Raw genomic sequence first — 14,354 nt, forward strand, 5'->3', positions numbered from 1 at the left:
CCTAACAGAAAACAGAGGATGCCTCAAAGCCTGACACTTTAAACACAAATTGATTTAAGTCACTGAAAGTGGATTTTGACATCTCAAAAAAAGCATGCATTGAGCAACTACAATTAACAATTAATAATTGACAGCTAGCTGCAACCAGCAGTTAGGAGCTGTAAGAGCTAAAGCCTTGGGAACAAGGCCACCCTCATTTAGAGCCTGGATACTGCCTTAAAAACCTAATGCAGAGTTTAAAGAGTTACATTTTGCCCAGCTCTAAACATTTCTGCTATGTGCTTTCCTAAAATGTGTTTCTTTTGGAATAACAGGATAAAGAATAAATGGATTACAGCTAATAGACAACTGTGCATGTTGTTTACCCCAAAAAGCATTCTAATTCACATGTAGTCCAGCTCTAAGGTAACACATTATTTTGAAGAAAACACTAAAGGAAAATCATTTGATGCAAAAATGAACATGCATGGTACAAAATTAGTACTTCAAAACTAGCACCAAATGCCTCCTTTGAATGAGTACCAAAATAGACCTTCTCTGTTGCGTGTCAACTGCTTGAGGAATTTGCAAATATTCACAAAGAAATCTGCAAACTCTTCCATAGTATTTAACACAGAAAGGGGAGAAGCCAAGTTTCCAAAGCTTCCAAAAGCAGTCTAGCTCCCAAAGTACCATGTCACAATATTTTAACAGTTCCCTACACCCCTATTAAGAGTTTTTGGGCTTTGACAAAGAGAGCTGTAATCACAGAATAAAAGAAATCAAAGAAGCACTTTTAGAAGCGCGTAAACGAAAAAGAAAAAAACCTTTCACATCTACACTCCAGAAAAGTTAACCCTGTTCCAAGAAAACAGGGAATATCCTGGAGAAAGCCAGTGCAGGTCTCAGCCCTGGATTGCTATAGTGCTTCCCGGCCATTATGCCATAGCTCTGGAAGGGAGAGCTGTGGGCTGTGCCAGCCCCTCCAGTGGTGGCAGTGCCCATCTCAGGGCACAGAGCTCCCTCCTCTGCATCCACACACACCATCCCATCCCCTGGTGCCACTGCAGGCACTGCCCAGAGCCTGGGGGCCAGGAGAGAAGCTGCCAGCACCGTCACTGCAGAGAGTGCCAGGCAGAGATGCTCAGGTGCAACTGGGTCCTGGCTTTACAAACATTATCTTCTCATCTGTCATACACAGACCTCTCTTTAAACACCTCTCCACCAGGACAAGACAATCCCTAACAGTTCACAGCACCAGCAATCAGCCTCTTTCACCTGTATTATTCCTTCTCCTTTTGCAAGGTTTCGATCTCTCCCCCAGCATTTTTGTTTGTTTGTTTGTTTTTTTGGTCCACTTTATACATACCTCCTTTTCTACAAATTTTCTTGCCGGGTTTTCTGGCACATTCCTTGGATATTCTTTTGACTGAAAAATGAATAGAAGACTAGAAAATAACATGGAGCTCCGTCACAGACAGTAGGAGCATGCAACACCACTATCTAACTTAAATATGACCTGCTTTATTAGGTGCGGAAGATTCTCAACTTGTTGTGCCTGCACATGCAATGGAAAAGATGTTGATGCATCTTCCCAGAAGTCAGTGGGTGGCAATGAGAATTAGGCACCAATTTTGACCTAAAAATTACACGTGCTGTGGGGGGGAAAAAAATGAGTGTAGACAGAAAGAAAGAAAGAAATTTAAAGAAAATAAAAATCAAAAAGCAAGGACAAATGCACACAGAGAAAAGCAGCATGCACACATGTAGTAAGCTGGCATGCAAACAGAGAGAGCCATGCATGCTACCAGTACACGTGAATTAATACTGTTAGAAAGTAGAACAGGAAAATAAAAAGATCTCCCTGTTTTGCCTGCTATTAACTCACCATCCTCGGTTGGGACATAGATATTTAAATAGAGGCAGTCTTCGTTCTGATCTTGCACATAGGTTGAAACTACATCCAAGTTATTAGTAAACCACACGGGAAGCATGACTTCAGGCAACCTGCCCTCTATAATGTTCTGGGGACACACTGGAGCAAACTGGGTGGTGTTTTTGATGTCTGCCCAGGGAGATGGAGGCTCAGGAGGTTGAAAGCGGCGCTCCCCTGTTGGAGGGGCAGCGTATGGAACCCCGAGAAACTGGATAACGGGCCCCAAAATTTCATTGTTAAGTTCCTTCTTAATCCCCCTTATCTTGCCAAAGTTGGTGGTCACCACTGGGTTGGTATCATCCAATTTTTGGGAGGACACAGCTGCGGCGTGGAGCAAAAATCCAAGTATGGAAAAAGCGAAAGTGGCGTTCAATCCCGTGTGCAGCAGGCGGAGCGCCGTCGCTCTCCATACACAGTCCAGCCACATGGATCTTGGGAAGGCCATGGTCCCACATTAGTTGTGTAACTACAGTGAAGCAATCTGATTTGTATCCACTGGTGTAAAAACAGGGCGACCGGAGGAAACAGATCAAGTTTCCTAAATAGACGCCTGTCAGAAAAATCTCAAAAGGCTTTTCACGCGGTAAGTATCTTCCATTGATTTCACACTTATTGAAGCTGCATCTTCACTCAGCACTATTTATCAGACTACATCCTATTGACAATTCTGTTTTCCATAGCAGCAATATGAAGAGAGCAGCCATTTACTGCAGAATCCCCTCTTATAAATCAAATCCAGTTAGCCGCAGGTCTATATCCTGGAGAAAATGAAAATAAATCATTAGTATGAAAGAGCTAATATGGGCAGAGTGATAACTAGGTGTTTAACACGTTATTTACATACATTAATATTGGCTAGAGTCATGTAAGTTAAACTGCAGTAGTTTATGGGTCCATGAAATGGCAGGTGAAACTCTGATTACTGGATTATCTGTAATGTCACCTGTTGAGTTTACAGAGACTTCTCAGGAGAAACAGGACTCACAGAAAATACATTTTTAAAATTCACCTGTTCAAGAATAAGTAATTCACTGCCAAGCTACATTACGTAAGTGTTTATGTTAATATTTTATTTAACTTAATCAGCTCATAATCAATTTTCACCTTGTTTGCAGAAGTTGATTTATCAGAAAGGAAGTAATTATTCCTTAAAGCAGAAGATGGAGAAATTAAGATAGGCAGGCACACTGAAGACCCAAATGAATTTTATTTCATTAAAAGCAGTTTATAATACATACAAATATGTTTTGTTAATTTTAAAATATAATATGAATTACTGTGCTTAGTCATAATAACCTGAATTACCATGCTTTATGTGGTTTTCTGATTGCTGATGAAATTCACAGATAGACTGAAATGTTCACATCAATGAAGGACCAAAATCTGCTTCTGCTGAAGTGAATGGCAAACACTGAATTTGCACAGAAGTACAACTGGACCTCTGTAGGTTGCTGGGGTTTTTTTTCAGAACTGGTTTGGAAAAGGATATGAAGAGGCAGCTTAGGGAAGGAGCTGTATATCACATTTTTTACGTCAGATCAATCCTGCATTCCTCATAAAAGACTGACTTCAGTGAAAAATGAAAATGCATGTTGAGAGCACTCAATTCCTACCATCCTTAATTTATAACATAAACAGTAAGCATTCCCACAGGAGAGGAGGAGTCTTATCTTTCATATATCCACATGCTGACTGAACAATATCCTAGAAAAAATAATCAGTTAGGATCAGAGACTGTATAATCTGAAATTCCAGATGCTATTTTCAACTACTTTAGCTCAGAGGTTGTCACACAAGGAAGCGTTCCGGCACTTCTGAAAATTGCTCAGTGCATATCATTATATCTTCCATATTCATGTGAAACATATTTCCAACATGACTTACAATATCCTATTATTTAAGATGCAGTGTTATACACAACATAGCAGTGTAATCTTACACTCCCTATTAAGCAGTGTGTAATGCACAAGAAATGTGTTTTGCTTTGTATAGGAAACATTTTAAACCACCTGCTTTTGAAACAGCATTGGCAGCTTTAATGAGAATTGGTTTTTTTATCATGTCTATACACATTGTGGAGAGAATTCAAAAGAACGGCTTGTCTAATAGTCAGACTACCCTGTAGTTTGGGTTATTAAAAAGGAGATTGTAAAAGCTATATAGGACAGCAGGAGATTTGGTTCATGTCTAGTGTTCCTTTAGCTCTGAACAATCTATCTCAGGAGGCAATAAGGAGATAGATGAAGCTTTTCCGCAATTTTCTCTTTGCCTTCCTTTCTCTGCTAATTCTAACACCTTCACTGTGAAACTGCATTAACAAACAGGCTTATGTCCTTCATCCTCCAGCTGTATATTCTCAGTATTTGCTGGAAACGCACCAATTCAGCTGCAGAACATAATTCCCCCAACTTGATGTGTGTGTTTACATTTACTTTAACACAGTTGTATGGAATGGCAGACATTCCCCTCATGGAGGATTACTGCTTTGTAGCATTTCAGACTTTGGAGGGAGTAGGGTGCTACTTGAGAAATAGTAAAGACAGAGTAGGCAGACAGACATTCTGAGCAATGCACATGGAGAGATGGGAGCCTGTTCCTCAGTGGTATTCAAAAACCTCCACAGCCTTTTCCACTGGGTCTTAAAACCCATGAGGGTTTGTTTTCCTCTCAGGAATGGAAACATGTACTTTCTCTTCTTTCTCAAACTCAAACTCATAAATAGCAGGAACTTTATCTCAGTAGTCTTCCAGCTAATTCACATGGTCTGGGGAATGGTCTGGGAAGGTCTGAGTTCACCAAATCCAGCATAGAAGTGCCAAGCAAAAACATCCTTCTTCATTTTAAGGGGCTGGGTTTGTTTGATGTGCAAAATTAACAAGATGCTACTAATTTTAGCATCTATTTTCTATTTAGCACCTGTTTTCAGTTCTAAAGAAACCTTGTAATACAATTTTGATGCCTCAAATGGTAAATTCAATGTAAACTCAAAGCCCATTCTAAAGCTGGACTATATTTCTAAGCTTGTCCATCTGCTGGTTTGTCTTTGCAGCTGAACAGCTCTGCTGTGATCTACAGTTCTGGTTTGCCTCCCATGGATAAGGTTTTACTCTGAGACAGGATGCTAAAAAGGTAAGAATATAATTCAGTTCAGTGTTTGCTACTCCTAATTCATTAACTGTTGGGCAGTAGCCTCCATGAATGGATGGATAGGCTATAAAGGACAGAAAATTGTCAACAATTTGAATCAACATATTTTCATTGTATTTGTAACTTGAATTTTGGGTTTGCTCTTTTCAAGCCTTTCTTTTTAAATGTCTAAGTAACAGTTTATTTGCAAGACTGAGAGGTCAGACATTCAAGCCTGTCATTGGCTGCCCTGAAGCTATCACATCAAAACCACAAACTCAACGCAAATAAAAAGACGGAGATTTATCAAATCTTTTGAGACTTTCCTGACAAAATTTCATTTTGAGCACGAGGTGCAAGGCCAAGCAGGGAAACTGGCCAGGAACATGTTGAGAGTTAATGCTGGACAAAAATTTCCCCAGTATTTCTGCAGGTAATCTGCACAGGACTTTCCCTTGGTATCTGGACTCAGTTGAAAAGGAAACAGTGGAGGAAAAAAGGAGAAGTAATAAACAGGAATGATCAGGGAGACAAGCAGACAAATAAACCAAAGAGTAGCAATGATAAATCCAGGGCAAGATTTAGCATCAAAATAATGTGGATCTGAGGAGGAGGAGGAGAAACCTTTTCAGATTTTTCGGCTGTCTTGATTTGAGGATCACAATTGCTCCCTGTGGTAACACAAATGAATTCTACTGTAAAAGGTATTTGATAAAGACTTTCATGCTCTTTCAAACAGTCTATACTATACAGAGTTTTTTTCTATCTATTATTTTATTATCTTCCTTTCTGAATTCAAATTACTTTATAGCTCAGATTCTGAAATACTTTAGAGAAGCATTTAGTATTCTGAGGAGTGAACAATCCAAGAGAGCTTCAATGCATCTATGCATTTCCAATGACACAGGGCGCCCCACAATGGGTCACATCTGCAGCAATCTGCAGCAGTGCAACTCCTCTTTGTTACCCATGCTCAGACCTTCAAATCTTAAGGGATGGTTTGATCTGTATCACCTATCAATTGCTCCAATGGATTAATAAAACCTTTGGTGGCACCCAAGGCTTCTGGCCATATGTCAGCTATAGCACATGTAAAGGCTATTATTGTTAAGACAAAAATCTCCCCAAACCCTCAAAAATGCTATTTTCTTTTCAGCTGAAGGTGTATTCTATGATTTGATATTCCTGCTCAAAAAATTCCATTCCACTTCAACTTTGCTAGAAAATCCCAGTTGCACAAATACTCAAAGTGATTGCAAGAGTTTGGAACAGCACACAACGCCACTTCATTTCAAAACACAAGTGCTGTTTTGCAGAACCAGCTACATTTGCATCCATTTTTACTTACAGCAGCTTCTCCTTAGAACTAAGAGCCCAGAGATGTTTCATGTCTGTAAGAGGAAATCCTTGTCCTGAAACACGCCATGAAGCCAAGCAGGAACATGGACAGTGGTACAGAGACCATTAGAGGAAAGATGAGGGTGAACATTGTGTTGGTGTGACACACCAGTTGTAAACATGGGCAGACAAACCCTCAGGAGATACAGCACAAAATTCCCCATCTCTTCTTTTGTGTTTACAGTTAGCAAGGAAAGCAAGTTCCAAATACACAGTATTTTCTCTCAACTTAGTAGTAAAAAAAGGCCATGTTGATGGGATTTTGAGCAGCCTGGAGGGGAAGGTCTACAAAACTTAGATGACCTTTAGATCCCCCTTCCAACCCAATCCATTCTGTGAAATATTTTAAAACAGATACTGTCTCTTGCATACTTTCTCAAAAGGATGGGATTTGCATGGGTTTAGTTCAACAAAATAACTACATTCTTTTTAAAAAACAAGTGTATGAAATGATAATATATGACTGCAATATATAATTTGTGTAAGAAGGGTACAGCTCTGGTGGGGTATGGTCAGATCCCACTCACCAGCACCCCATCCACCTCAGCCACAGGTCTGGTAGCTCCACAAAGCTGCCCCAAATCCAGCAGAACCTCTGCCAAGATTGCCAACTAAGGTGTGAATAAGACATCATCTTCAAGGGCTCACAGTGCCACCCCACATTAGGATGAGATTACAAGCATTATGTTAAACAGGAACACAAACAACCCAGTGGAAAGGATTTCCAGATGCTACAGGTTGTGTAAATATGTCGTTCCTAGATCAGAGAAACTGATTCCTGAGTGCCCTCACCTTGATTTAATATGATGTTTTGACCACTAGGTCTCATAACTAATTAGTGAAAAATATAGTATTTAAATATTGTAGCATAAAGTATTTGATGCAGTGCTTCAAAATTAGTGAAAAGTTGAATTTAAATGGGTAGATGTCATTAGAGTCCTTTAAATTGTGATGTATTTTTCAACTGCACCAAATTTTTGTTTTTTGCCGTTAGTGGGTATATTCACTAATGCTTATTAACTCCTATTTTCATGATCAAAAATCACTTTGAAAAATTTCTGCATCTTTCTTTGCCAAAACAGGAAGACTTCTGATCAAAATTTTCTATTAAACTGTTTTTTTATTAGACAAATTAGGCCTATGAGGAGAGGATCTGTTAAGTCTTATAATCTTCCATTTACTCATATCAATAAATCATTTTTCTTAAAATAGCTCTACTTCTTATCTGAAGTAATTGTTTGTATTAGCAGAAGTTGACTACAATTTTTTAATGCAGACTAGAGCTGTCTGACATTTTGCACAATAAGTAGGTAACGAAATGGTGATTTTACCCATAACAGAAAGAATGGGTAACTCTGTCACTTATGTGTAAAGTTTTAGACAGCTAAGTAATACAGATTTAAATTAAAAATGACAGATGCACTGGCTTGGAATATAATGGGCACTGAAGTGAACCTTTATTCCTTTTAGCAGCTTACAGTTAACTCTTAAATGGACCACACATTATCCTCACTTTTGAGTACTGTAACTATTCAGCTAAATGATCAAATGGCCATTCTGTTGGTGGCTGCTCTGTGCTCCAGGACAAAAAGATTCCCTGACCTACTGCAGAAATTCCACTGAACTCATGTTAATCAGAGGTCATCCCAGAGGAAAAAATAACCCAGATGTTTCTCATTGGAGAGCTTCAGTATCAAAATCTGTGTATTGCATTTCATCAGGTCAAGTGGGAGTTGCTTTGATTAATACTTCATAAAATATACACTTGCTTCTCATCTGATCATTCTAGCAGAGTGCCCAGAACCTACCCAAAGACAGCTGAAACTAACTGTGCTTTTGTTGTGTCTTTCAGGTGATAAATCTAGCTACAGAATTGTTAACAGAGATCTTCACCTGATATATATTTGTGGCTCACCCTTGATTCACTGGGGTTAATCGTATGAGAAAAATTAATTGGATTTTTTTTGCCACCTTTATTACAACTATAATATCAACAATAATACTACCTTTAATGCTAGTTCAGCCCCTAAGGCAAGCTTTCATATCAGATTCATAAGAAAGATATCACTTTTGTATTTTCCTGGTGGAAATAGTAATTCAAGATAAAAAAAGCTGGAATTCAGATAATACCACTTCTTGAGGGAGAACTCTGCAAACAAAGATGCTTGAATGAACTCAGATTTGTCCATGAATTGTTGTTCTAGCTGGATACAATACAGTAACAATTCCAAGCATACAAAACCCTTGTTGTAGAGCTAGATCAATAACCACCTCTTCAACAAGATGATTTTTTTTTTTTAAGAAAAAGACCAGCAAACTTCCTTGTGGCAGAAAAATGAACCCATGCTTTTTTGTTCTTGATCAGATGGTCAAGGTGGTCCCAATTTCATCAGGGTAATTGAGATCAAGTTCCAACTCATCAGGAAATTCACAGACGTATAAACATAATTTGTTAATCACAAACCCAGCATCTCTAACTCAGCTCTGAAAGTGCTCTTGACTGGTATTACCAGGCTTTCCACAACTGCAGAGAGCACACTACAACTTGAGTGCAATATTGGCATTAGAGGGATCTATCAGCTTGAAGAGGTTGTTTCCTGTGATATAGCATTCTGTACATCTGTGACTTTACTTGCATTTGCTCCAAAATGAATTTCATGCTTAACTTGTTTTTCTTAATTAAACTTCCTTTAACAGTTTCTAATATGTGCATTATTAAAACTCATTAGTCCCATTCATGCCTGCCTGTCATTTTTGGCTTCATATTCACGTACCAAAGAGCTCTGCTGCTTTATATAGGAAGCAAATTAAATAATAAATATGAGAACTTGAACGTTTTACGAGTGTCAGTATGAGAAAGTGGCTGCAAGGCCCATAAGGTTTCACAAAAAAAAAGCATTACAGCTAAAGCTAACATGCTGACACATCTCTGATCTATAAAGTCTGCAGTAATGGTAGCAGTAAAGTGTTGTGCCATAGATGGGGAATTTTTCTCTCACATGAAATAGAAATAGGATATAGCACAGACTATATTTACCGTTGTAAAAAATTTTCAAATAAAATTTCCCAAAAGCTTAGAATATAACACCATTAAACGTCTACAAAGATTTACTCTTTCCATCTGACTTCATGTGTAGCTCCTATTATTCAGCTCCTTGTCCTCTCTCTATTTTCTGCCCCTGTCTGTGAGAAAGAGACTTATTTCAGCTCCAGCAGCCACGCTCAGCGTCCCTGTGGTCATGTCCTGGTCACACTGACCACGACTGCAGTGACCAGAGGGTTCCCTGACCCAGCAGCTGCATCCCATGGTGGCTGCTCCAGGGCCCACATTCTACACAGAAATAATCCACTACTGTGAAACTATAGAAGAAACAAAAGCCTCATCCCACAATGCGTGTTTTGCATAGGCTTGAGGATGTCAAAATATTCTGTAAGGTTTCTCCTGACTAAATTGTTGTTTTCTCCTCATGAATATTTCTGACACTGTGTGCCTACGTAACGCTTTACTGCTTTCAAGAACTGTTTTGGAAACTGGGGGACAGGGTTGGGAAGGCAAAAGTTAAGGAACAACTTTAAATTCAGATATTGAACCTAAAAGCTTCAGACAAAATGTAATTAAATAAAAGTACAAAATGCAACATAAATATATTCCCCTCATTAAATTCCCAGAACCAGTTCAACAAGTGAGCTAATGGCTTCTCTAGGCAGGATGTGATTGAGGAGATTTAAAAAACATCTTTTTAAATTGCCATTTAGGTTCTCTGCTTCGTTAAAGGAATATGAGTTACTTGAAATGCAATAGTTGTAAAGTGTCCTTGACCACTTTTATGATTTTACAGTCACGTGTTGCTAATTTCCAAGCATTACATTCTCCCTTAATATGGTGCAAAAGACCTAACCAAGCATCAGCAGAAGGTAACAGGCTACCCAAAGGCAACACTAAAACTGATTATGCAGAAAATATTATGAGGACAAAACAGAAGAATTCAACAAATGGGGTAAAGAGAACTCAAATTGCTTTTCCTTTAATGGCTTCATGTTTTATTTGACCACAGCGGTGGAAAAGCCATGTTACCCTGCTGTGTGCAGCCCAGCTCTTTCCATGGCTTGGTAACCATGAGGATATTTACAGCACAGACTCTGTGCCCCCTGCTTTCCCACAGCTGCTGCTCCCTCACTCCACCTTTTGTTTCCTAGTGGGAAGTGCTGTGGTGGAGAGGGAGCACAGCAAAACCTGACCTGGGACCAAGCAGCCAACCAGGCACTTTCCATCCCCGGAGAGCACACAAAACATTGTTAATGAGTAATTAATAGTTATTGAAACAAAGAATGTTGGAAAACATGTGGGGTCTTCAGAGGCAGGTAGGAATGAACAGCTGAGTCACCAAGAAGCCAAAATTATTTCCCCCTGTAATTCTGCTAGTTCAATAGTAATCCTGGGGAATGTAATGTCATTATTTCTTATTACAAGTACAGGATGTACTGTCAATATGCAACACATGACTAAGTTTTCCCACTAGGTGGGTTTTTTTGTTTTGGTTTGGTTTTGTGCATCCCCTAACTCCGTCTCCCTCCCTTCCATACAAACTCTTGTGCAACACCTGGGTATCAGGGCAGGCATTCCCCTCTGAGTGCTCGTGCTCCCTCACAGTGCAGAGCTCAGAGCCAGGGCTACAGAAATGGAGACAAGCCTCTAGAACAGCCCTTATTCATCAGTCAGGACCTATTTTTTACCATTATCTATTATTTTATCACGTGGTATACTTACCATGGAGGGATATCTGGGACTAATCAGAGACTATATCATTTACTGGATCAGATTGATAACTGCCCATCCTTTATGAAAAGAATTCCACAGAGGTTTCTACTAGATGTCTAGAAGAAATGTTTTATTTTCATTATTTGCTTTCAAAGAATGTCTGTCTCCTTATGCCCTTCTTTTTCCAGTATTTAATTTTTAAATAATTTCTTTTTCATGTGATTAAAAAACCATAATAAATATGACATCAAACAAATAATTCAGAGCTAGCCAAGGGTCTGTAATACAGCTTTATATCTCTATTACAAAGGAATGTATATTTGCTTTTAATAAAGAAAGGCAAGCCAATCCATTACAAACTGAGACCACATCTAAGCCTCTGCTTTCTTCCCTTTTCCCCAGACTCCATTTGAACAATTAGAGTGGTTAATGCTGGTGTGCATGCCAGCGGATATTAAAAATGTAAACTGATAAAAAATACAACTACCACCATTACCATGTTGAAATTCCTCCATTCACTTGCAAATCAATTTATCTGCCTACAGCCCTGTCCCAGTCTTTAAATAACCCTCCTCAGCAGACTGCTCCACCTCCAGCCAAATAATCCAGAGAAAACCCACTTTGTGAAAGATGTTTAAGTATCAACAGCAAGGATTTTATCTTCTTACCCTGCTCTAGGAGAAGGGGTAAGATAACCAAAGCAGCATCAGGACAGCAGCTCCTCTCCTCGCTCCTACACCCACTGCCTCAAACTGCCTGAGCCACTCTCATGGCTTTCACTGCTACCTCAGTTAATCACAAAACAGAGGTGTTCAGCCAAATCCTGCTTCCCAGCACACTTAGCATGATTATCCTCAGCCTCATTTTTCTTCCCACAGCCTGCATATGATCCGCAGGAAACGCGCAGGATAAATGGGATCTCTTTGTGGGTACCTGAGGATCTCCTAATCATTTACTGCAAAACTGCTTTTGCAATATCACTGCAATCTGTGGCCACAGCCTAAGGAAAACAGTGTAATTTATCAAAAAGTAACTAAGGAACAGTCTTCTTTAACCCTGCACCAGTATTAGAGTTGGGAGGGGGGAGAAGAAAAAAGAAATAATCCTCCCCAACCACCATTCCCAAATATGGCTACTTAGCATTTGGCTCCCAATCTGCAAATCTAATTTCCAAGATGCAGAAGTGGTCTGTGTGCTACAGCTGTGGAGCCCACACAAGTCTCAGTGCAGTCAATGGGAATCAGGATCTTTGAAAATCAGGGCCCTGAATAATGGGCTCTATTTTTACATGCTCATTTATACCGTGCATGGGTCTTTCTCTTGTCAGGTGCCTGCAATAAAGTACGTGCAATTTCATAAGTATCCTTTGCTTCGACTAAGCCAGCCCAGAAAAGTAGGGGAAAATGTCCCAAAGCTCACAGTACTGTTCTTTCAGCGATAACAATAGTCTGTGGATGCACCAAAAATGCTGATACTGTAAAAAACAAACAAACAAAAATACCAACCTAGGTTTTAAGGGAGCACGAAAAGGTTACTGTGAGCATTGCCAAAAATACATGGTTTCAGATATGAATTATCTCTGAATTTACCAGTACGGTCTTGTCCCACTAAGGCTCTGAATAAATGCAAATATTGCCACAGTGGATGGCAGTGCTGGCAAAAAATAATTCCTAAAACAATTTCTTACACTTATGCTGAGAAAAAGAAAAATCTGCTTCATTTCAAATTCACAGAACATCTAAACGTGCTAAAAACATTCACTTTGATATTTATAGCTTCTATAAGGCATGTTTCCATTTTATACTAGTGGATTTTAATGCCATAGTTGTTAGAGCTAAAACAAACTGGCCTTCCAGAAAGCAATCCCAGTGTCAAACTAACATGATATTCCTTTGAAAGGTCAGCAAATTTACAGAACGAAATGGCCAGTCCAGATGGTGTCACCTGCACCAGCAAGAACACAACACTATAATCAAGCTCCGGTTTGTTTTATTTAAACAGTTATTTGAATGTAATTGCTCTGAAACCATATGCATCGTTAAAACGATTCCAGATAACATCCTTTCTCCTGATTCCAAGGTAACTTTCTGCCTTTAATTATAAGTCAATTAATATTAAGTAATTTGACTGATTAATTTTAATTAAACCTGTTGAAAATTGATTTTCCTTTCGCAAGTAGAGATGATGCTCTAGTGCGATCGTCAGGAAAGGAGGATGGGGGGGGGGGGGAAGGCGGACTGGAGGGGGGGGGAAGGAGAAGAACCAGCGCTCAGCACCAGGGCGAGAAAGAAGATGTCTGAAGAAACGAGAGGAGCCCTCCCCCGGCAGGCCCGGCCGCGGGGGCTGCGGGAGGCACCGGAGCGCCCGCGGAGCTGCGCGCCCGGCCCGAGGCGGGCGGCGGCCCCGGGGCGGCGAGCGAGGGAGGAAAAGTTGGCCGGGGCGGCTGTGGAGGGTGCGGGGGGTGCGTGCGTGAGCGAGCGCGAACGCGTGTGTGCGGATGGAGGTGTCCCCGCGGACACCCCCGCAGCCGCTCCCGCTCCCGCCGCGCATCCCCGCGGGCGGGCGGGCTCCGCTCGGGCTCGCCGCCGCCGCAGCCCCGCACCCGCAGCCCCGCACGCATCCCCCCCGGCCGCGGACACGCACACACGGCCGGGAAACCGGCCCTGCCGAGCGCCCCCGGGCTCAGCCCCGCAGCCGCCCTGCCCTGCCCGGGGCCCCGCTCCATCGTCATCCCGCCGGTCCCTCTCTCTCCATCCCTCTCTCCTCTCTCCTCCATCCCGGCCGCCCTGCTGCATCCCGGCCCGGCCGCCCCCTCCCTCCTCTCCATCCCGGCCCGGGCTCGCCCCGCACGCCGGGAGCATCAAAGTATTTACCAGTTCACGGCCGCTTTCCCGCAATCGCAGCCGAAGCTGTAATCCGCTGGATTCGCCTCCTCCGGCTCTCCCAGCCGCTGGGAGCGGGAGGGCTCCCGATAGCGCTCCGGACACTTCCCAATTATACCGATTTTTATATATTTTTCTGCCCTTTCCTGGGATCGGGGCGCGGGAAGGGGGGGCTGGAAATCCCCATCCGGAATCCAGCCTCATCCGTGCCGAGCCACCTCCATGTAAATCCGACCATCAGGCAGGCAATGGAAACGATCAAACGCTACTTCTC

General features: G+C 41.3%; 1 protein-coding gene across 1 annotated transcript in view; it reads right to left on the minus strand.

Moving 5' to 3' along the window:
* NLGN1 (neuroligin 1) overlaps positions 1-14,354 on the minus strand; it is a 374,660-nt gene that overhangs the window by 294,206 nt on the left and 66,100 nt on the right. The window contains 1 exon segment of the mRNA XM_054282372.1: positions 1,868-2,673. Coding sequence (XP_054138347.1) covers positions 1,868-2,360 — 493 coding nt within the window. The 5' untranslated portion in view covers positions 2,361-2,673.

The sequence above is a fragment of the Melozone crissalis genome, unplaced genomic scaffold (genome assembly GCF_028551555.1).
Source record: "Melozone crissalis strain CALT ecotype California unplaced genomic scaffold, PUWL_Pcris_2 ptg000034l_1, whole genome shotgun sequence".
In the NCBI taxonomy this organism is placed as follows: Eukaryota; Metazoa; Chordata; class Aves; order Passeriformes; family Passerellidae; genus Melozone; species Melozone crissalis.